Source organism: Heliangelus exortis, chromosome 4 (genome assembly GCF_036169615.1).
Source record: "Heliangelus exortis chromosome 4, bHelExo1.hap1, whole genome shotgun sequence".
Lineage (NCBI taxonomy): Eukaryota > Metazoa > Chordata > Aves > Apodiformes > Trochilidae > Heliangelus > Heliangelus exortis.
Genome location: NC_092425.1, coordinates 27,085,277 through 27,110,359, shown reverse-complemented (window position 1 = coordinate 27,110,359; position 25,083 = coordinate 27,085,277). Strand labels below are relative to the sequence as shown.

Genomic DNA, 25,083 nt, shown 5'->3' with positions numbered 1-25,083 from the left:
CACTCCCTGTAGGGGAACTTGTTCTCATTCCCACGGCACCCCTCTCAGCTGTGCCAACACTTTCCATGCGGGGCTATGCATCAAGTCAGATAGAAAAAATAACATCGTAATTTTTAAACACAGCTCAGATCCCTGAATTAATTAGACAATTACAGGTTGATAACCAGATCCCTAATCTTGCATCTGTTAAAATAATTGTAACTTACTCTCTTGATCTGGTCCGGTCCAGTCCTGCAAGGACAATACTGCCAAGGTTATCTGACAGATAGAAAGTGCCCCTGTTTGTGATCATCTGTAGCTACTCATTCTGAACCCATTTAGGGGAGGCTGGTGGCACTGGAACCTGCTATTACCAAGCTGGAAGTAGTAGTCTGGAAATAGGTGGAAGCAAGTGCTAGTCAATAGAGAACAAACTCTCAGAACAGATGTAAAGCTAAAGGCAAAGACAAAAACCTGGGGACACATCACTCTGAGGGCTCCAATGAACAATACAGAACACTTTTAGAGTTTAATGAAATAATACACCTCTTGCATCACACCACCAGTACAGAAAAGATAATTTATTTCCCTTGCTGCTCCACGTCTTGTCTAGTACTGATAAATTATTAAAATATGGTCTCTTCCAGGTCACTTATACAAAAGCAAGAAGCAATAACCCCATATCAGAAAACATGTCCACTCAATGACTAAATGTACCCCGATCGAAGTGCAGAATTAACAAAACAAAAACAAGTCAAACACTCCTGTCCAAAGAAAACTTTAAGAGTCTCAGCATGAGACAGATTCTGCCATTATTGCATCAGCAAAACTTTTACTTTATGTCTGCACAGCTTTACATCTCAGCTGTGCCTGTACAGTTTCACAAGAGGAAGGGAGGAGGCAAAAATTCAGTAAAAACTAAATTAGGGCTTCATTAATAATACTGCCCAAACCTTAGTGACTGCTTGAAAAAGTTTGTGTGCTGCCAAAGTATCCTTTGCAGTAACTCACACTAATTTAAAGAAGATGAAAAGTCCACACTAAGTGCACAGCCCTTGAAAAAGCCACCCCAGGGTGGTTAGCAGACCATTACTATGAAGGCCAAATCCACTGCTGGCAACATGTCATTTGAACACCAATAGACCAAAGAGCAGCACAAGCCCATGATAAGATGCAATGATTTGGCTGTGAGCCTGGAGTGAGGGGCCACATATCAAGAGACAACTTCCCTCCTCCGATTCCCCCACTTCTCCAGAGAGCAGAGGCTGTGCCAAGGCTACACCGGATACGCTGGGAATTCCTGGAGACCCCTGTGGGGAGACAGCCAAGCTCCCAACTGCACCACACTCCATGCACAGCAGCACCCACTGGAAAGCACCAGCAGCACGTGGAACAACCTCCCTGACCAGCCCCAGCTCTGCACCGTGGGGATGGGAAGAGCTGAACCCTGCACCACCTGGACACAGCTGGCCTTGGAGAAAGAAGCTGCTCTTCATTTCACCCCTCTAAGAGTGACCAAACAGCTCTAACATAATTTCTCCAATTTTTGCTATATAGATACAGCTATCACTATTTCCAGGACTTCAGTCTCTGGCATTGCTGTGTATTTCTGCACATCCCAGGTGCACGCACTGGACGGCCTGGCCAATATGTGATCATCTCAAGATGCATCTGAAGATATTTTCTTCAATGCAAAACACAAAAAAATAAAATGTTCATTTTCAGAGAAATGTAAACTGCACATCCCTGGAAGAGATACCAACACTTCTTATTTATAACTTTACTTCAACATTTTGAAGTTTTAAAATGGCTCTAAAGCAGCAGACTGCAGTTCTGCTATTGGTCATTTTATATTATTGGCATAAATTTTGGCACTCTGACCAAAGAAATAAGCCTCCCAGACAGTAGAAATTTGGTTTTTCAATCCATCCATTCTAGCCTTAGAAAAAAAGGTAAACAGAAAGCTAATGTCATCTTGGTATTGTGCTTGCAGAAAATTGCAGAAGGATCATTAGATACTACAACCCTTAGTAAATAAATTGCAACATGGCAAATAACACAGAACAAGCCCTTTGCAGCCATTCAGCTTAGAACACTATTCTCACATCCTCACTTGTGTATGTGTTAAAATCCCCTCCAATGTATTGGGTTTTATGATTAGAACATGCAAACGGTACTTAAAAAAATTAAAACTGTCCAGCAGCCAACATTAAAGAGCACAAATGTGTTCCTGAAGAATTTAATGGTTATTTCCCAGTTTCACTCCAAGCCCTCAAGCCACTTGGTGAGTGTAATCTGCTCTAGACTCAACTGTGGCTGTGTACTTTGGCACTGAGTCAAAACAGAGAGGTTATTGTTTGATTTATATGCCAAGAGGCTCTTAGATAAAGGGCTAATGGCAGGCTGATAGCTTCAGCCTTTGCATGTGGTGTTTATACAGACCCTTCTTTCCTCTCTGTGTTTTCTGTGTATACTCCAGGAAGGCTGTGTCACATCAAGTTAATTAATTAGCTCATACTAGCGTAATTTGATTGATAAAACAATTGATTCACTGAAGGTCATGGGGAGTGCTGCTAAAACACCAACCTTCCTGCCTCAACAAGGCTTAGGATATTGAGATTTCCATTTTTCTACAGTGAGCAGCAATTTTAAAGCAATAATCACACCACAAAAACTGATGGAAGACACTATGAGAAATTAATTTATCAATTAAAAAGTGCACTGTAAAGTTCAAAAGATATTCCAGTTCTGCAAGAGACATTTGAGCAAAGGATAAATGAGGTCCTATGACAGAAGGGGTCATTTAGGAGCATTTTCTTTATTGTCAGTTCTGTAAACTATTGAACTTTTCCCAAAAGAAAACTAGATGTCTTCCTTAAGTGTTACACTTTGGTATTTACCATGTCCCAACTACATGCATTTCTTAGTATATAAATGCTACTGTACTGGTTAAGCACTCCCTGTAGGAGCACAGCTCTATAAGACCAAATTATTATTATATATAAGATGTAATTATTATTAGATGCTAGCAAATTTCATTATCAAATTATACAACGAGATTAATTTCCTGCAAGACACAAGCAGCATAAATTTTATTTTAAAAACGCCACTTTAAGAGGTAAAGCCAAAATAAAAAATTTCATTAAAATTAGTCTAGACCCTTCACAGCCTTATGCCACCAACTAATTACAAACCCCTTATTTTAAAACATCAAGCAGATAACACAGAAGCTGCCAGACATTTTAAAAGCAGTTTTGAGAAGGCTTGCAGCTGCCAAACCTAAAGTCTTTGAGCAAAAAATGGGAGCCAATGATCACCCTCAGAGACTGACAATAAGATTTTCTTCAGGACTACCTTAAATATTTTTAGTATCAAGAATTAGAAGTAATGTATTTTTATCAGGAGTTGATTGGTCAGTTCACCATGTTGTTCAATATACAGCTAGACACGTTAAAAAAACCCAGTATGGTATTAACTGGCCTAATACATTAGAACTGTTCACAAAAAGTCATCGCTTGTCACTAAAAGAAAAAATGTGGTAATTAAGGCTAATTCAATAATTAGGGGTAGTTAAGGGTAATCTCATAATAATAAGGGTATGGTGTCCAGTGCACCAGGGGAAAGGTGGCTAAAGCACAGCAATAAAAGCAGGAACAGTTATTATATGCAAGTTACAATACCCAAGCTATTACATTTTAGCTTCCTACACCCATACCCACAGATACTGACACTTCAGGGCAATGCTGTACACTTGGCCAAGTTAAAGTCTGCTACCATTTTCAGATTCAGGATGATAAAACATGCTGTCAATTACCACTAAGAAAAGAAAAAATAAAATTCACCAGACAGGACCAATGACTAAGAACAACAGAAATAGGAAACTATTTTTTTAATTTGTTACTAAGTGCCATGAGGGAGTAAATTCGGGCTCATTTTACAATGTAGCATAAGTAGTACAGGATAGGATTTTCATGAACATAGTAGCAAAAGTCTAAAAATGTTGAGAATACACAAAATCACAAGCTCATTTCAGGCAGACAAAAATGGTGAAAGAATTATCTTAAAACAGTTTTAAAACAACACCTTAATTTTAAGTTGCAAAGCCACTGTGTTTCATATAAACTGTTGTGTTCCAATACAACCGTGACCACTATACTCCAAACCAGGAAGAAACATGCTCCCTGTTATCACTGGAGCATGGGAGAACTTAAAAACAAACAATTCAGGAGGCTCTTATAAACACAACCAAGACCGCAACCCCAAACTGCCCCACAACTGTTCTGTTTACCTATAACTCTTTGCTTGGGGCTGAATTCCTTCCTCTCACTTCACAGATAATGAACAGTAAATCAGAGGCTTAAAATTTGACATATTTTTGGTCCCATAGGTGAACTGAATTACAACAAAATTTAGGAATTAGTTATTAAAATCTTGGCAAGGATTCAGTTCACATCAATAACTGATTAAAAGAGGGGAAAAAAATCCTCCCCAAAAAAGTGAATGGGAACACAGCAATCTACATTTTTTTAAAAAGATAAACTGTACTTTTCTGGCTCACTTGTATATCTATTTTACAGATGGCTGTACTTACAAAGCAGAGTATGTGCACACATCTCATAACTGTGGTCAACCACCATCCGAAGCAGGTCCATCACTTGCCAAACCCAGAGTCTTAAGCTTTATCAAACATTTCCTCACTCCAAGCATCATGTAAACTTGTAAGGACAAGCATCTTAACCACAGTCCTGTTTCATGTTGAACTAAACAGAGACCTATTTATATATATATGTATATATATACATTCTGTGACACAGAATAACAAGAATTTTGGCTTCAGAAAGCCAAGAAGTTTAAGATACACAATTCAGCATCCAGGACACAGAACAACTTCACTTGCTAATAACCACATACATGAGACAATGCAGCTGCACACAGAATGATGTTATTGAGAAGTAATGAGACTCCTCTCATTGACACTTCCAGTATCAAAGAGTAATAGGGAACCATTTGGTACATTAAACCAAAATAGAGACATTAATCAAGGCAGTAGAAAAGTAAGCTGTGGATCGTATTTTACCATAACAAAAGTCAGAACAAAAGCATATACTGAACCTGAAAAGAAAATGAATTTATAAATACTCCAATTGTATTCTATTTGCATAGACTGGTAATACTGAATTTCTCTATCATCTTAATATTAGAACAGCTGCTTCATGAAAAATTTCTTAGAAAACATTCAGAGATTTTGCAATTATATATATGCATTTATATATATATGTATTTGAACTGATATAGTCACATTCATTAATCCTTTAGACAAATGGCATTTCTACAATATTTCATCTGATTATAAACAGCCAATACACCATTTTCATGTGTTAAGAAAAAAATTACTGTCTAACAAATAGTTGGGGGAGCTATGGGTTCTCATCACCTTTGTGTTCTGTTTGTTTTAGCTATTCTCAAGATCATTAATAACCACTTGAACCTGTAAACTTCAAGGTCAACCAAGGGTGAACATAAGGAAGTAATATAATATGGAGCATTCAACTGGATTATATATTGTGAAACATTAAGGCAGTTTCCTCAAACCACTTTCTTTTCTTCTTTCTTACTAACAGAAGAGATAAGACGACAAAATCCATATAGCTATGGAGCCAGATGTCTTAATTTGAAGGATTGACACTAATTCCTTTTATGGAATAATTTTAAAATTTAACAACTGCAGCTTTTTAGAAAGCACTGTGCAATCAGAACAAAATTAGCAGAAAAATATCCATGAAACATTTCACAGATGGAATAAAAATATACCCAAAAACTGTACTATTGTATAAATATCTTACCACTGTCACAAGCAACATAACACCCCTAACCTAAGAGGACACTGATGCTGTTAACCTACAGCAGTGATACATTATATTTCACATATTAGCAGTACGAACAGACAAAAGCTTTACACACACAATAGGTCTCAAGATCAAGAGGGGTCTGCTTGCAGACCAAGCATCACACACACCTTTGGAACTCCTGGACTAAATTACCTCTCACACAGCCACCTTCTGCAGATGATCTGTGTCAACACTAACAAAGCTATCACATGGGGAGGGAGAAACAATCAACCAAAAAAAGCCCCTATGCACTGCTGTCCACTACATGTGCTGTGGGATCCATCATAATATGCAAAATCAGCTGAGCAACCAGAAGACACTGACACTGCATGGACAAACTACTTATATCAGGACCCTTCATAGTTTCCAAACCATGCTGTGATGAGGAAAATTAGTGCTTAATTCCATAACAATTTTGGTATGCAAATTACAAAATTAGCAGAATTCTGAATTGGATTACTGAGACTTACAGCAAAGCTCTAGTTCACTGTGAAAAAATTTAATTTAAATATAACACTGTAATGCACACAAACTGGGAGTCATGTAAGCAAGCAGACTGCTATTTCATGTGGCTGCCAATACTGGTACAAGAGAATTTCTTCAGTAGCTATCAAATGTTTTGCTGGGAAGAGAGTTCCTCTAGGCAAGTAAGATTGCTCCTGCTGAACTACTGGAAGAAGTAATAGTAGGAGCATGAAATGGCTGGCAAAGAACCAGGCTGTCCCTAAATACATTTCTGAAGCCAGTCGTATTCACATTCTACCAAACAGACTGCCAGAGCTGTTTCACACCATTATATGACTATTGCACAAAATGTAGTATGTCTTTTGTGGTAATGCTAATGATGGAAAATGTTACCCCAAGGCAAGATCTGAAGAAACAAAGGCACTTTTGGGAAGGTAAGGGATGTAGGAAAAGGAATCCATGCAGAGCTGCTGCTGCTCACCAGAGGAAGCTGAGTGAAAGGGAAGCATTAGTCATGCAAAGGGCCCTTAAACAGAAGCTGCCTGGCAACTGCACCAACAAGAAGCAGATCATCATCATCTTTGCCTTAAGTCCTGTTATGACAGTTACTTATCAACTTCCAGAACATCTGAAGTCTATAATCTTGAAAGATTATTATCCTGGAACCAAATGCCTCTGGTTGTCTTAAAATATATGAATTTCAGTGTGCTGCTTCCAAACTTGGATAATCTCAGAAACTTTACTGAAAGTCAAGTGTACCAATAAAAGAGGAATTCTACTACTCTTTTCTAAGGAATCTTCTTTTTGATCTTCTACGTGTGCATTTACCAAAAACAAGCTTTGGTCATTTTAATGCTTTCTGCACAAAGCATTCCATAAAGCAGAGGGATCTGGCAGACTACTGAGAGAGAGAAAGGAGCAACAAGATGTATCTCAGAAAGGTAGGACTGATTCTGACAGAGACTGAGTGATGTTTAAGTATTACTCATCCTTGAAATATTAAATCCCACTAAGATCCATCTTGTACACAGACACGATTCTGAACATGTTCTGTGTAAAGACAAGAACACATTAACTATCAAGAGTCCCAGCTTTAAGATAGGGTCTGCACACCTCAAAACATTTTAACCCTATCCTTGTTCTAACTCCTATCTGTTCCTTTTTTTATTATTTTATGGTTTTGAACAATACATAATACATACTGCTATAATTTTCATTCATTAACTGACCTGTAGGATTCCCTCCCTTGTACAATACTTTCACACCAGCCATCTCTGCAAAAGAGCCTTTATTACAGGCCACAGAATATTTAGTTACTGTAAAACTTTCCTGTTATTTAAACACTACTAATAAAGAATCTCTTCAACAATTATGGTGGCACTGGGGTACCAAGCAGACAGCTATGCATTGCACTGGGACTTGCAAAACAAGTTTCAGTTTCAAATACATAATTCTGTTGTCACTTCTTGCCAGGTATTTCAAGCTACTCTGCCCATGGCAGGGGTGTTGGAACTAGGTAATTTTTTAAGGTCCCCTCCAAACCAAACCGGGCTGTGATGACTGCCAGAAACAGAGAATGACCATTCAGAGGAACACTGAAGCCACTTTGCTTCCTTCAGACAAACTAAAGAAAAATCACTGAAAACCACTGAAAAGTTAAATTCTTTGTTTGAAATAGAATTGATTACTGTAAGCTGACCCATGCCGCTTTCCAGTTAACAGACATGGATATACTATACCTCACAAGCTAAAGGGAAGGCTTGATCCTGAAAGTTTCCCCCAATACACCACAGCCCTCTTGGCCACTGTAATGAAGCAGCCTTTACTCATTGCATCATTACCTCAAAAGTTACTCTTGCTTCTCCAACAGCAGCCATACTCAGCAGGGGAGAAGGAATAAAGTGCACACAAATAATTTCTTAAGGCATTTTAATATTCATAACCCTAATTTTGTCCTGGGTTTCAACTGCCTGCTTTTTAGTCCAACAAAATGGCTCTGTAAAACGTTTCATTCCTACAAGCCACAGGACAGCTTACACAGAATGCCAGACTGAGTGCATGAATCAAGTTAATTAAAAGCTTCTGAGTAAGATTTTGTACACTACAAGGTAACTAAAACTCTTGCCAAGCAGCTCTTTAAAATGAGTATATAAAGAGTTACTTGTCAAGAATTTTAATTTAGTTTTTGGACAAAGCAAATGAATTATGCTAAAAATAAAGTCTGATCCTTACAACATATGTATTACTTGGGAATACTACATGTAACATAATAGGTTACTTTAGAGCATTCTGTTCTGTGTTTAAAAAGGTATTGCATAAGGTTATTTTAATAAAAATTATTCCAGTGAAAGAACAGTTAGTAATGAGGTGCTGACAATTGGATCTACATCCAGGGATTGCACTGGAGTGCCAAGTTCACTTTTACAGATGCATTGGCTAGTTATCCAATAGATGTCCTCCAGGCATCTAAAGCCAATATATTTTGGGTCACTTTTGGCAGCAGATACAGATGAGACAAGTGAAAACATTTACCAAGAACACATCTGAAGTATGTTTTTCTTATTAGAGAAATGTAAGAAAATAAACCCGGATACCATGGAATGCCAGGAATTCCCTCTCCTCAATGTTTTTGATTTACAAGGCCAGTTTTTGGTAATCTCCTTTGACTTCCCTTCCTGATTTGCTGGCCTGAAGCCTTGAGTAACCAAAGCAATGTCTTGACTGGGCCTTTCTGAGGTCTTAATGGACAGGAATATGTCTTCATCGCAGCAGAAAAGACAATTCTTTCCATAAGTGATTTAATTACCACAAAAATCATTGCTTATTATGTCTTATGACACAGAGTAGTTAAAACAGTCAAAGATACTCTCTTTACGAGTAGAGAACAAGTACTCAAGTAGAGACTTGGAGACCCAAAATTAATAGTAAAAAAAAAAAATCTGAAGCAGACCCTATGTCTTAGAGACAAGTTGTTTGAACATGAAGGGCCAAATTCTCTGCTAGCATGTTCATGAAAGCAAACTTAAATCAACTTGAGAATTTCACCCTTCCTTATTCCCCTGTTTTACTTCAAAGTAGCATATTTGTCATATTTGCATATTTAATGCAAACCTAGAGCCCTAGCTTCTTCAGATCTCATGCAAGCCTAATATGGCAAATTCTAGCCTTTAAAACCATACTGACAGCTACTCAGAAAGAACAAAGCTCCAGCCTCAGGCTTTCATTTTTATAACCATTTCCATATTCTGGTTGAGCTGTCATGGAGAATGAGATAAGGACTGCTGTCTACATTGCATATATTTATCCTGTGTTCTGGATATCTTCTCACAACCCCTTCTTGATACACTTCTGCCTAACACAGAATGAATAAGGAGAGCAGAATTTTGTCCTAATCCAAAATCTCTGGATATTCAGTGGCTTTTTGTAGTCTCCAGTATTAACACTGTGTCCTCCTCCTAAAAAGGGCTTGTGCAAGAAGCATCTTGGGTGTCTGTCCAATTCCACTCCTCCACATTCCCTCCCTACCATCAAAACCAAGTGCAACATTGATGGCATTTTCCAACCTGTGCAACCTGAGGCCATGGTATATTCCCTGTCATTAATAAGACCTGCAGCTTTTTCTGTCAAAGTTGACTTCCTTATTCGATGGTGTAGCTGGAGCTAGAGCATCTACGTGCAGCATATTTATTCTGAGCTCTGTGTCTGTTTCCAGTAACTGAAAATGGCTCGATATGGATTTTTCCTGGTTGCTTATTTAGATAAGTAGTATAGTTGTGAAAAGACGTAAGTAACGTCATAAACTCCCCCAGAGAGTGGGAGTCTTCCCCAGTTGAAGATCATTTTTAAAGGTGCATTCACAATCTATGGAAATTCAGGGGTTCTTGGTGTAGTACAGTTGCCCAGACCTTGCCAGGACAATTCTGGGATGCAGTTCATCAAGACATAAAAACTGGCTCAGTTTGGCCAATTTTCACACCAATTTTTGAAAATGCAAGCTGCTCTAAAACAGCAAAACCCATTTAAGCATCTCTTTGCTATACTTGAGGAAAACAAGATGCACAGAGGTAAGCACTGAAGCTAGGCATTATGAATTAGAATCTTAAGATCTGCCATCTGAATAACAGGAGTCATGCTAAATAAAAGAAGACAAAACTGTATTTTTTAATAAATTAAAATAAACCCATTAGTTGTGTAAGTATCTATCTTTATAAAAATAAAGAAGTATTTCTTCATTAATAATGTCTGCTTTCCAGAGTAGAAGCCTCTTTAAGGCACACCAGGTAAACAGCTCACTTCACATAAATTATAGGCCATGTAAGCTTGATTCCTGTTTCACATTAAGTTTGGAATCTTGATAGAATTTCATCATACAGTCAAAACTTGCAACCAAATCCATTGCTAACAGATGATACTGTTTCCTTCCCAAATATTGGTTCGTGATCTGAATGAGCAGCTGTCATTTGTTCTTCTCATCAGTCCTTTATGGCACATTTTTCTCCATTTTAAGATACAGCAGGCTTACTTTATGGTGAACTAAAGCAACCCTGCAGGTCACTCAGTCACTCTCTGCTCTGGCACCACGGCTGAACAGCAAAGGAGAAATTCTGCAATATGCAATAAAGCCAATGCATATCACTGCATTTAAAAACCTTATTGTTGAGGTCATTCAGGAGGCAAACTTGAAGCAGTTGGCCAAGCAGACTGAGAGCTAGTCTTAGAAAAATCTCACATCAGCCAAAGCAACACTTACTGGGAAACTGTACTATAACACAAGAAAGTCTGGAGCTTACATTGGAGATTCACAAAGTTTGCTTAAACAGAGTTTTTGTGCTGCTACTGAACTCTGAATACATCTGCAGGAAAATACAACGTGGCCACACTAAGGGAAAACCATTTGCAAACTTACACAGCGGAAAAAAGCAACTTGAAAAATTCATGAAACAATTAAGGTAACAAGAAATGTATGTCACTTTTCAAAGAAATGCTGCAGACAGTAAAAAAAAAAAACCACCACTGCCCCTAAGCAACATAAAGATCTTCCCTTTCTGTCCTGACTGCAGACATCAATAGTTACTCTTTCTGATGGTTAATCAGAAAGGGATTTGTCCATCTTTACATCTTTCAAGGAATGCACCTGCAGAAGAGAGAGTAATGCTAACAAGAAAACAGTCAGATGACAAACTAGCTGAGGGACTGTACTCATTGAATTTCCTTACAGACAGTAAGTTTCCTTCCTTTGCTAACCAGCTGAAGACACAAGCACTCAAAGACCTGTTGATGGTTGGACAGCATGTGGGTAACATTCTTTCCCTGGGCAAAAGAAAAAGAATCTTGTGACTTCATGACAGTACTCAATTAGGGATTATATTGAGAATGATATAAACACAGGGAGTCTTTCTACTGAATAACTAAAAATAAGTCTTTAAATAATTAAGCATGAAGTGTTCTGGATTTTCCCATTTACAGCTAGCAGATTCTACTGACAATAGCATCTTGAACCTCTTGATCCCTTGTACTCTGAGGATGGCTATGTGAGTGTCAGAAGAACCAGGAAAAATATCCTGAGTTCAGGCTGAAAACATTTATAAGTAATCCTGGGCAGCCCAGACTAACAGTGCAGTCAGAGGTCCTCAAAATACAAGGAATGAAGTCTTGAGCACTCCAGCTTCCCACAACCCCCAGAAGTCCTTTTACTGGCCTGTGAGGCACAGATAAAGAAGAACCACCCAGCTGATGCCAAGAGCTTGTCAGCCCAATTCATTCTTTATCTCAAGGAAAATAAGCTTCAAACTTTCTCTTATCTAGAAGAAAACTTCTGAGGCTTCTGAGACACATCATAACAGGCAATGGAAAAAAATGTGGCACCTAATAGGCAAGAACCTGGTTAGGTAAAGAATCCCTGTGTGATTCCTTTGCTGGTTACTTCAACAAACTACTGCAGCAAGCTGGGCTTCTGCAAATGGGCAGCAAGGTCATCCAGTAATGCTGTACATTACACAGCACAGGCAAGCCAAAGGTCTCAACCTCTTCCCAGAATTTTCCACCCTCAGCACACCCCTCTCCCCTTTTTCCATTTCAAGGAAGTCTTCTGTTGAAAGGAGAAATATACAAATTTATTGTAAGAGATAATAAATCTTATCAGCTTGTTCATCTTATCCTGTGGCAATTACATTCGTTTGATTTGGACTGGCTTGAAACTGAGCAGAAAGCATCTCCTGGAAAGCTTGTCTTGACTGACAAACCCCAGAAGCTGATGTTATTCCCAACAAGAAGATGCCTTGAGAAATTTCAAACAGTTAGGAAACTCTGAATAGGCCTTGATTAAGGAATGTGCTCTGATCCCATATGTGTAAAATAAAGTGGTCATCATGAGGACAGCCAGTCCAGGAACAAGGAGGGAGGGGAATGCTGTGTTTGGGGCATTCCTACTGCTCAATCCGTAACTCAGAGATGCAGCTCCTGGCTGGATTGCTGAGAAGGCAAAATGTATCAACAGAAGAACCTTGTAAATAAAGCCTTATTAATTTCCTTGAAAATGGACCCCAGTGGTACAGCATGAGTCCTAAAAGCACAGGGCTGTGCTGTAATTTCTACTGACACTGAAGAAGGAAAATGTCAGTTTTTCAAATGTGATGTGACGTCTGCTTTTCACAAACCCTGCAGCTAAGGCCTCCTTTTATTCAGTAAAATTGCTGCATACCTTGGTTCAGCAAGGCAGATAGGAAAAGGCTCTACATGGGTGGTGGCTATTTTTATTGTTGGTGGTGGTTGGGTTTTTTTGTCTTAGGGGTCCGAGTTTCAGTTTAGAGCAATCCTGAAGAGCAGAGCTCAGCAGAGCACTGCAGCAGAGGCAGGAGGCCTGCCCAGGGGGAGCAGGAGCTCACAGCTCCCAGGAGGGGGAAGCATCCAGCAGCAGAAAAACTGGAGGAGCACCCCAGAGCAGGGAGAGGCAGAGCTTCCCAGCAGCACCCTTGCTGCTGCTGAACCACCACCAGTATCCTGGAGCAGCTACAAGAGCAGTTTGCAATGTGCAGCTTTCCCTTTCCCTGAAGTAGCCCTGACATCCATTGTTTTGTTTTACCCTTCCTCCTTTGCAGGACCCTCAGTGGATTATGAAGCAATATGGTTATGGCATCTGGATTTTCTTACTGTAGTATTAACGTTTCCTCTTTAATATTAACATTCCAGAAAGAAAAATTTCTCTAATTTATGCCATAAATACCCAGCTCATTAAAGAATAACACTGTCCCAACTTATTACAAGCTTTTATAAACATGAAAAAAAGTGTGGATTTTTGGTGTTTTTTTTTTTTTTACATTAATACCTACAGCTGGCATAAAGGGAATACTTAAAAAATAAAATTTAAAATACCACAAAGATCCAAGAACCATCTCCCCAAAGCTTATATTGTAATTTATTCAGTGTTAAGAAAAACATCACTGATATCCTTCAGATGCCAGTTCTCCAGTTAAAAAAAGATAATAGAATCAATCATTCAAAAAAAGTCTGTTACCCATCTTAAAAGGAGACTTCAATCTCCTTTCCAGTTTTAATTCTTGCTCCTATTTTCTTTGCTATATAAGTACAAATAATTTTCATTTTTAATTCACATCATACATATTGTTCAAAGAATACTGCAGTGTGTGTTTTACAGAGACAATTGAAACTGCTGTTCCACCAGTTCACAGGAAAGGGTGACAGGTGAGCTACAGCTCAAAACAGTTCCCTCTGAAACAGCTCCCTCTCCTCAGTGAAATAAAACACTGCTAGTAAGAGTGGGAAGGGCAGAGTACCAAAGAAAGAACAAATGGAGATTCTGCCTTTGCTTGTCCCCACTCCTTAACTTCCAACTTAACCATAGCCAACATTATTTATATCCTCCCAAAAACCTTAGCACCACAGATTTTCCACCATGTAGTCTGCAAACTTGTATCCTGAGAAATTCCCTGGCTTACTGGTTTAAATGAGAAGTTCCCTGGACAAGGGCTAGAAAAGGAAACAAGAATAGAAAGAAATTAAATGACCTGTCCAAGAACATGCTGCAAGCCAGCAGCAGAGCCAGGACTGGAATACAAGTCCTCTCACCTCATGGCCTTTCTCTGTGCTCTGGGTTATCCAAGTCCCACTGCCAGGAGAGCACTGCATCACCACATCACACACAAGAGCAAAGATGATGCTGGACCGGGGCTTTCTCCATCCAAACTGTAACACTTTAAGCACTTGTAAACAAAATCAATAATCAGTCCAAAGTAGGAATTAACAGCCTCAGAACTAAGGACTACTGGAAGAAGTATGCATTTTCAACTTCCATTAATATGAGACATTTAAATTTTACTATTTTATCTCTAGGAATATTCTAGTTTGTAACCAACTCTCTTCCTCCACACCCCAGCACATCTCTCCTTCCACCTCTGTCCTTCCACCTTTATCCTGGCCCAAACCAGGACACATCTCTCATATAAAAACCTAAGCAAAGATTTTGAGTGCATGTTTCCAACATCTGGCCTGAACATCAAGGTTTTCTGCCTCACACTCGTCAACAAGATCACCTCATTCTGAACTTATTTTCTCCCCTCAGTGCAAACTCAGATAATTTAGTGGCTCCATCTGTTTTGTCAAAAGCACCCAGACACCTCAGGTATATTGCTCACTCAATTTCTTGAGGCGTAGCAGCCCCAACATGAAGTGTTACATTACAGTTTTACATTTTTATAGAAAAATGCTTGCTCTAAGAACCCAAAGCTTCTTTGTATATTGCATTAAAGATATATATTTTTATTTAAAATCGTAGACTTCTTCCGAGATTTTTGTACCACAATGATTCCAAGGAGCTTGCAGACTCCAAGGACTGGGAAAAAGTAAGCAAGAGCAGAAAAACCAGGCAAGAAATCTCTACTCAGTTAATTCTTTAAATGTGTATAAACAAGTTAAGTATTCAATTTATTCAGCAAAATACAAGAGCATACCAAAAGTGTTCCTGCGTAATAAAAGAGCAGATTAAAAAAAGATCATTCATCTTTCTTCAGTTGCCCACAGTTCAATATCACATAACTTCATTTCTTGTTTTCACACACCACAGACCTGTGACCAGGATGCAGGCATCAGAACCCTGACTTCAGGAAGCCATGGGACTTCCACGTAGCTCAGCTCTCAGCTTGCCAGAGGTGGAAAACACCACAAGATAAAGCTCCATCAAGATAAACCCATTACTGACAGCAAGATGCTTTCATGTCATAAAATACAAATCTTAAAAACACAAGATAGGTGCTTTAGGAAACCAAGTGGCCAAAATGTTATCAAATGGACACCACAGATGGCTCAAAAAAACAGACTTGTTGATATTTAACCAAGATGACAAATCCTCAAAGCCACTGCATGTTTGCCTAAAATTAGAAGCTGAAATTGTTAGAAATTCTTCAAAAAACACTGTGTGGATTATCAAAACACAAAGATCAGCAAGAGAGCACAATCAATGTAAGGTTTTTTTTAATTGCTTCTGCTGTTAAGCATTCACTGCAAATTCCACTTCTATTATTCAACCTTTGTTTGAAGGGCAGGGTGGCTATCATATTTTTTAATAGGAACTAACAGTTCTGATCCAGAGAGGCTGTCCTTAGCTTCATGTCTGTGAACTGTTTCATTCATTTGTGTACAAATCATTCGTTTGTGATATAAAACATTCATTTGTGTATACAAATTAGTAAAATATTTTGACACTGTGCTCAAAGAGTGTAAACCAGCCACTATTCACATTGAAGCAGCAACGTGTCAGTGACTACAACAGGGCAAACAAATACTCTGAAAGATTTGAGGCTACTGATACTAATATTAAAGAACTCTAGAGCAGATAATTTTTAAGAAATTTCCTTTCTCACAAAGACAGCACCTTCAAAATACAGTAACTTCAGTACCATATGACATTTACATTTTCATATAAATCTTTAAAGAAGCCAGTTATATCCTTACATTTGAGAAAAGAACCCTTCTTTATTTCACCACACCAACCATAAATTATTCATTAATTCTGTTTGCTCACTCTGTAACTGAGCCCAGATGTTTCTGCTGAAGAGGCATTCCATAAGAAAAGTTAAATATAGCCAAGTAGTGTGGAAGAAGCAGGCTTTTCTCGCCCTCCCCCACAGCATGTTCACATATTATTTGAGAGAAAATAGTGAAAACATTTGAAAAATATTCTGAATATGTGAGTCTGTGAAACACAAAATTTTGTGTAAAAAAAGCCCCCTCCACATTGCACACATTTGAGTGTAACTGAAGTAACTAAAGTAATTGAAGTTACTGGTCCTGTCCCCAGGAAAGGTGCTGGCACTTTCCCTTTCCAAAGTAAACAGAAAATTTATAAGCAGAGGAACACTCCTTGCCATGCATTACTTACAAAGATAACACAGAACAAGTTTTCAACAACAAGAAACACTTCTGAGCTGGCTACAAATGGCAATAACCATGCTGATGCAGAACTGAGAGCATTGTATGGAATCTCTTACAGAACTGACACAGAACTTCAAACATTTTACACTATCAAAGACGATTAATGCTGGTGTTTATAATCCATTACTAAGAATACGTCCTGTTGAACAGAACGGAAGGTGCCACCTTCAGTCACCAGCTCAGACACTGTTATGGTTTTCAGTACTCTTCAGCAATTTTCTTAAGCTTGCTTGGAAACAGCTGTTTTAAGTTAGAAACTATCATTACACAGCTGGAGGAAAAGTGAAAGATGTGAGGTTGAATATTGCAGAGATGCATCCTTTGGACTTTGGAATCTTGTGAACAATGATCGCAGGAAGATTTTGAGAGGTCCCTTGGCTCTGCTCCAAGGCAATATCAATCCTACTTAAACCACTACTTTCATAACCTGTTCTTAAAAATTTCTAGTGTAACAGTTTCTGTAAGAAGACTGCAGAAGAAGGGTACATTGGGAAGCTGTTACAGACATGTATGGTCATGACACCACTGCCCTGGTAGCAGGCATCAGTTACTGTCATCCAACTTTACTGCACTTGCAGAATACAGCTGAGTACCCTGTAGCCAAATCCTGTTGTTCTTTCACCACCTGTGTGCTTAGGCAACTGCAAAATACATTAGGTCTATCTATACTGTTAGCAGAGGCACCTTCCCCGCTAAGTAGCAAATAGGCAAATGAACCTTGGTGTATATGTAGCAGTAGCCACCTCAGAACACATCAGAACACTGCAGGCTATTCCTGAAAACATGACTAGAGAGAAGACTGAAGTCAATTTTAGCATGAGGAGGCATGCTAGCTTTAGTATCCTCAATGAACAACAGCACAAGTCAACAATCTTAAGGCAATAAATATCAATTTTTTTCCTAGCCCACGCTACCAGGAACTATTTCTGGTAGCTAACCAAAGTTAACATAAACAACAGCTACCACAGCATATCTGCCATGGGCAATGGCCTCTTCATTTTGCTGTTCTGACAGCTCTTAAGGACATCTCACTTCTACCTCAGAGACCACTGGAGAGCAGCCAATGAGAAGAAAAGCAGAACAAATTTTATTTAAATCACCCTGGCCAGCAACTTAAAATTTAGTCCATGTATAGGAGGAAATGTTTCCTCAACAGCTCCTAAAGAAGACAAAAATTATCCTACGTGAAACTTGGAGAGTGGACCCAGTAAACAGCACATGTGGGAGATGGAAAATGACAAAGGATCTGGAGGTTCACAGAAAATAAACACCAGATGCTGGCAGAGTGAAAAGTCTTCTGTGAAATCTTTGTGGAGGGGAGAAGAGGGAGCAGAGCACAGGTGTGAAATAAAACAGGAATCAAAACAGAAAAACAGACTATGTTGGATAGCCCATCCTGAAAACCCCCTTCTTAATATTTTGAGTGAACACTTGAGCAAAAGAGAAAGAACTTTTCAACTCCCTTACACTGCATGAATTTCTAGAGCAATGCTGACCAAATTTTAAAATTTCGTTGGAGTGAAACCAGCACCTGGTATATTTCCTGGTTTATGCATAATAACAGAAGCTGCAGGGAAATTTCAGTTCAGACAACTAAATTTAGAAGGTCAAACAGGAAACCTGATGCACTTTACAAGCAATGTCTTAGCTGCAAACTATACATATCTAAGTAAAATTGTTCCAAGTCTAGGTTGCTGTTTAAGCAAAAAACAGACCTTATGAAACTGCCTGTATGCCTAAATTTATGTCTAATTATCTTTCTCCACAGATATCATACACAAAAACAGTGATAAAACCTTAAGTTAACTTACAATTAAGTTCACTTATATAAAGAAGGTTATGTGAAAAGAAAGCCACACTTAAGACCTACCTGCATGTATGACTTAATAGGCAGAAAAAGAAATGTCACAAGGAAGAATTTTTGGTGTTTAATCTGTACTGATTTCTATTACAGTAAACTACAGCAATTTAAACACCTTAAACCTAAAAAGGTCCTGAGAATCTTTTACTTCTGAGAGTCTTATCTGGTCTGTTCGCTTTATGCACACTTACAAACTGATTATATTCTAAGAGAATCAGGACCACATGAGGTTTTTCTGGAAGCCTGACTTCTTTGTTTTGTTTTGTTTTTCAAATAAAAGACTTCCTTTCTGTTCCTCTTTTTTTTCCCCACAAAAAGATAACAAGCATATTCAACATCAAAAAAAAAAAAACCAACAGGAATGCTTACTTTGGTTGTGCTAAGCAGCCAGGTGCTATAATATTGCAAGTTTCATCTGTAGTCTGCAGTGCTGTAAGTTCTACCATGTTAACCATCACATCAGTCTTGTGGCCAGGAAGCTTGGGAAGCACAGATAGGATCTTCTCTGCAAGATTGTCTCCATGATGACCAACTGCTCCTAGGGAAAAATAGACCCCAAAACTGTCACATAAGTAACAAGAAGGGAAAAAACCAAAACAAAACAACACGAATCAAAGAAAACAACCTAACAAAAAAATAACCAAAAACCAAATCCACAAGGAACTGAGACCAAAATAGCTACCTCTTGTTTTGGGAAGGACACTGCTAGTCCTCTAAGCAAAAAACAGACCTTATGAAACTGCCTGTATACCTATATATCAAGACCGCTATTAGCTTTTCAGAAATGTTTTGCTACTGAAGTAAAATCAATGCCTGGAATGCCTGCAGTTAAAAGTATTGATAAAGTATCAGAAAGATTCATTTGAAAGGCATAAATTCGAGTTCGCTTTACAGCTAGTAAATACTGATTTTGCATGTAAATATGCAACAAATTTCCTTTTGCATAAGAAAGGTGTTAGTTAAACAAGATTTGCAATGGTTATTAAAAAAGCAGGCAAACATTTATGTATACATGCAAACTATAGTTTTCTAAACTAATAGGACTGTGCCTAAAAGGGCTGTTCACAGGCTGCATACATAGCTACCTAGAGAGGCTGGCACAGTATCAAAATAAACAATTCCCAGCAACATGCCACTGCCAAGATTGTTGCTCCTACATGGACTGAGTGCAGCACAGGTGAAAGCAGTATGAAATGACTAAAACAACCCACGTTACATGGTATAAAATGTCAATTTGACCTTGTTCCAAGAGACTGAATTGCAGTTGGCAGCTTTTCTTCAACTCTCCTAACTTCAAGCACACATGCTCTTTTTACTATTCACAAAGACTAAACACAGGCACTACAACCAACTTATAAAATATTAAGACTGTGAGCCAAACCAAAGCAGAAAAAAACGACACGAACTATTGTTTCTGAGTCAGAAACAAGTCAAAGTGATTTGTATTCTACCACTGTAGCTATGGTTCAGCTATCACCACAGGGCTGGACACCAGTGATGAGCTTAGTTAGTAGCGTTGTCCTGGCTTTACTCAGGAGAAAGGGGACTTGGGAAGTCACTTTGAGCAGCAGGAAAACCATCTTTCAGGCTATGGTGCCAGTCCATCAAAGTCTGTTCAGGTGGCTCCCTATCTGTTCTCATTTCTGAACAATTCCAAAGACAGGTATCTGCTTCATCAGGTGAAGTCAGCATCACATGCTCCATAAATCCAAACAAGGTGTTCACATCAAGAATATTAACTCAGGGTCAGATTATTAACTGCTCTTGTATAAGCACAAGGTTGCCTCTAGCAAGTCTACAGCAGCCATGTACCCATGTTGTAAAACCACTTCATAGTTCATGAACTATTCTCAACTGTAGCAGAATTCAAAGAGATGCAAGGATGAAAAAGGAGATGTCAACCTAAATGCTGACAAAGCCTCAGCCCATAGAAACCAAGGAAGGCACACATGTCCAGCAAGTGGTGGTACTGCAGTGAGGACACCTGGCCACTCAGCTGGACTGAAAGTACCAGTTTGTTTCACAACAGATTGTAATAGTCACAGAATGACAGCAACTTTCCTTTCTAACATTCCCTGACAGACCTCTGAAGTACAGATGAAATGGGCCAGGCAGTCTCTACAACTTCCTAAGCCATCTGCTCTTGAAAATTTCTACATTCTTCTTACTAGGTCGGTCACTTGTCAGCCACACTGGAGTTATCAACACTTGCAAAGTTACAAACATGGAAAACAGATGGTAATCTTCTGAACTTCCACCCCCACATCCTGGAAGCAATGTCTATCTCTCCATACTTGTTGAAAGCAAGCAACATTTAGCCAGACAAGGCATTCAGTTAAATTGGAAACACCTCAAATGTAAATAAACCCACGTTAATTATTAATATCCCTCTTTTCTCCTTGGCACAGGGGGGGAAGTCTCAGTGCCACTTGTCTCCTTCCCACAACTGTCATTTCCTGGAGACTCCCCCTGGTCCACAAGCACTGATGGCTTTTGCTCTGCCTCACCAAAGCAATTAGAAAATATTTCCCAGAGGTTTTAGAAATCCCTGTTGCCCCTGACCAGCTACACAAACCAACCAAGGCTGGAAAGACAATTAAACCTCATGAGACGAGGACAGGGAAGCAAGGGTAGTCACTTTTCAAGCTCACTGACTTCAGCAGGGTGCATGGGAATGGTTTCCATCCTCTGTGCTCATCCTTGAGGACAGCACACAGGCTGTGCAGCAGCTTCTTGAGACCAACAGTGTTCTCAAGGCATCTGGTAACTTTAATGCTGCCAACATGCACACAGATTGGGTGTTAAAGTGATAAGGAAAAGATATGTGACCTGTACAAAACAGAAGTCTTCGTGTCATCCTAATACCCAGCCTTGAGGATACTAGAAATCTTACATATCACACTGTTATAATTTTCCTTTGTCTTCTCATTAAGAGCTACAAACTGAAATATGTGACATTTGATTCAGGTCATAGCTGGCACAATTAGTAAACTCAACAAACTGATTCTTTAACAGTAGCCAGGAACTCATTAACTACACCTCACACACACATGCAACATTTTCCTCAGCACCCTACCAGACCTATATCACAACATTTCTACTTATGTTCTCCTACTGGTTCTACTGTCTGGTTTAAAACCAAAACAAATTTTAAAAAGCTGACTTAAGGGGAAACTGCATATCACAGAAGCAACATGAGAGCCTGGGCAATGGGAAGACTTTAAAATCAATTGCTAAATGTGCTCAATGTTGCTAAAAAAACAGTTCTCCTTCAAAGGCACTGCCAACAACTAACGCAGCTCATTTCTAGTGGGGGCTTTACCTTCAATCAAAGTTTAATAATAAGTCAGCGTGCACCATAACAGTATGCATGGCATATCTTCCCCTGCTTTCAAGCTTTTTTAACATCTGCTGTTTCAACTGCTTTGTAGGAAAGTTCAAGACTGGTGATTTTGGAAAGACACATAGACAAACGCATCCCAGTCTCCATGTTTCAACACTGCACACTTGCACAGAGCTTTTCTGAATAAGATCACCACTGGGAAGAACTGACACTAAATGACTCTAGTGGGGCAATTTCTATGATGCAACTTGCTTAGGCAATGCATCACTTCAGTGAGAGCAGAGTTTAAAATATCAGAAGGCAGAAATTTTCACACCTATTGCCTTAAAATAAGTTGGATATTTGGAGCACCAGTTCCAAAGGCCTATCAGTGTTTTTACATATTCCTTCATCCAGCACTAGCTTAAACTGACCTTGTTAAACAGTGCTGGAGTCTGTATGTTCTCAGGAACCATGGGGCAGTATTCAAGGCAACTACAATACCCTTCTACCTTGCCAAAAGACAGATCTAAGTTCTCCCCTAGACAATCAAAGGAACATCAAAGTAATTGATATTAAGTAGTTATATTTACGGTATGGTTCATTCTTAGAGTCATTTGCTTCTGAGAAAGTGTTGTATAAACAATCTGTATTGTTTTCACTCAAACATGTTTTCCAAGTTAACTCCACCAGGCACGTGCACCTGCTTCACTCAATGACTAAGTATAATGCATAGCATATAAATCCTACATATACATATATATATGCATACATATATATACACATAAATACAGAGATGCTCTGAGGTGTATAGGTATAGCTAAGTGCATACATAGATGTGTGTCTGTTTAGACAGGTATAATGGTAAAGGTGAGCACTAGGAAATGCTTTGCAGTAATCCAGAAGGCACAGTCTGAATTAACAGACCATTTCCTTCATGCCTCAGGATCACAGAGGTACTGCCAAGGTCTCTGATTGGCAGCAAAGTTTTGAAAGCACCAGAAATAAACCCTTTTCTAGCAGAGCCTTCTGCTTCATTCTTGGTTTCCATGACCCACTAGGGATCAAGGATGTGTGAACAACCCCTATGGCCATGGTGCTACGCATAGTCACAGGGTACGAGGACTGCTGCAGATACCTGAAACCCTCCCAGCCGGGTGGATGTAGATCCGCAGGGATGACAGCCCCTGCCAGCAGTGGGCTCTTACCAGCTAGGTCCAGCGTCCTGTCCACAAAGACGATGGAGGCCTTGCTGGTGGCCATCTTCCTCCTGTTCCTGGCCGGGGCGTAGCTTGCTAGCTCAGCTGCGAGGACTCTGCTGAGTGTCCCCACGGCGAAGCTCTCCTCCCGCAGGCTCAGGGCAGTGAAGAGAGCGTCGAGGTCGCCCACCAGGCCCCGCACCGCCGCCCGCAGCTCGACGGGCAGGGCGCTCAGGCCGACCTCCCCGGGTCCAGGCCCGCTGGGGCCGGGCAGGGGCGGGAGGAGCGTCCCCAGGGCGGGCAGCAGGCAGAGCTCCGCCGAGACTGGGGCCAGGAGCGGCGGGCCCCGCACTACGGCCTCGGCGCAGCCGCCCTCGCCCATCCACCGCCGCAGCGTCTCCTCCAGCTCGGCCGAACCGCCGCCCTCCGCCTCACCGCCGGTCACCAGCACGCAGTGCCGCACGGCGCCCTGGCCCAGCACCCCGCGCACGGCGGCGGCGGTGCCGCCCCGCAGCGCCCCGCTCACCACGAAGATGACGCGGGCCGCAGCCCTCACCGCCGCAGCCGCCGCCGCAGCCGCCTCAGCGGACAGAGCCCTGACGGCCAGCGCCCCCGCCGCTAGCAGCTCGCCCGCCCCGCCGCCGCCCCAGTGCAGCGCCTCGGCGGACGCCGCGTCTAGGAAGATGACTGCCCGGCGTGCCCTGACCAGCACGGGCTCCCAGGCCTGCCGGCACACCCGGTGCAGCTCCGGCTCCGGCACCGCCATGGCGCCGGCGGCCACCGCTGACAGCCACAACACAGCGCACGTGCCCGGCGCGCCGCCGGCGCCGCGGGATGACGGAGCGGACACGGGTTGGCGGTTCCCGGGCGGGGCGGGGCCGGGCCGGGCCGTCCCGTCCCGTCCCTTGGCCGGGACAGAGCCGGGGCGGTGCTGCGGTGGTTTCTCCTCCTCCTCTGTATGGAGGAAGTGTCCCGAGGGGGCTGCGGGGGGTTAGGCTCTGGCTCTGTGGGAGCTGCGGGGTACCAGCGGCCGGGCCCTCTGCCGAAAGTTTTTCCCGCAGAGCCGTCTTGTGACACGGTCCGGGACGTGGCCTCCCCGGGAGTTTTGTCGTGGGCAGTTCTGCCGCCCCCCCGGTTCTGTTACCCCGCGAGGGCGGCAGCGGGGACGCCGCTCTTCTCGGAGAACACAGGAGAGGGGAAAGGGTTCTTTTTTTTTTTTTTTTTTTTTGTGGCAGTGCTAAACTCTTGACACCTATTAAAATGTTTCTCTCGCCTACAGTCTGCATTAGGTAACTGCTATAACCTGTAGCCCTGGCCGGTGCCGGGGGGGACACACCTGAGCACAGGCGGTTCGGTTTAGCCTGATATTTTCCCGAAAAGGCTGGGAGCTGCTTTGGTCTTGCTACTAGTAAATACTAAAACAATTCAGTGTCACTATTTATGTCACTACCGCTTTTGTGCTGCATTGGTATCTCTGTTACACCGAGAGAACAACTGTTTTTCTGATATTTTAATGCACAGCACTGGAAAAGTGAAACTTCCATTGCCATTCGCTGTCCTATAGCACTCTATTTCTTGTGTTAATACTAACAAATGCAGCAGTAGATGAGCTACCAAGAAAAAAAGACTATTAAATGCAAGTTTTGTGATATACAGCTGAAGATATATAACAAATTCACTTGTTCAGAGCTTGAAAAAGCTTGAAAAAGCTCTCAGTCTCAAGATCAGTTTCAAAGCTAATTTCTTTTCAAAAAGAAAACAAGCCATAATATGTATCTACAAGTTTCTTCTCCCCAGAGAATGCATGGCTCACTTGCAAATCTGTATTCTGCAACCTCCTTAGTACAGAGTGAGGGGAGACTTCTGAGGCAGTGAGATTATCAGCAATAATAAGATAAAATATTTAATTAGTTCATCCACCAT

At 40.7% G+C, this 25,083-nt stretch overlaps 1 protein-coding gene across 3 annotated transcripts in view; it reads right to left on the bottom strand.

Annotated features, from left to right (window-relative positions):
• SCFD2 (sec1 family domain containing 2) overlaps positions 1–24,020 on the bottom strand; it is a 181,679-nt gene extending 157,659 nt beyond the window's left edge. The window contains exons 1-2 of one of the 3 annotated variants that reach the window (XR_011725802.1): positions 23,170–24,020; positions 19,009–19,177 (exon numbers count right to left, since the gene is read on the bottom strand). Coding sequence is in view for 2 of the 3 variants with exons in the window: in XM_071743544.1 (XP_071599645.1) it covers positions 19,009–19,177; positions 23,170–23,926 (926 nt within the window). In the remaining variant the exon portion in view is untranslated. The remainder of the gene's footprint in view (positions 1–19,008; positions 19,178–23,169) is intronic. The other 2 variants (XM_071743544.1, XM_071743545.1) reach the window with 2 other exon arrangements.
• Between the last annotated feature and the right edge of the window lie 1,063 nt (positions 24,021–25,083).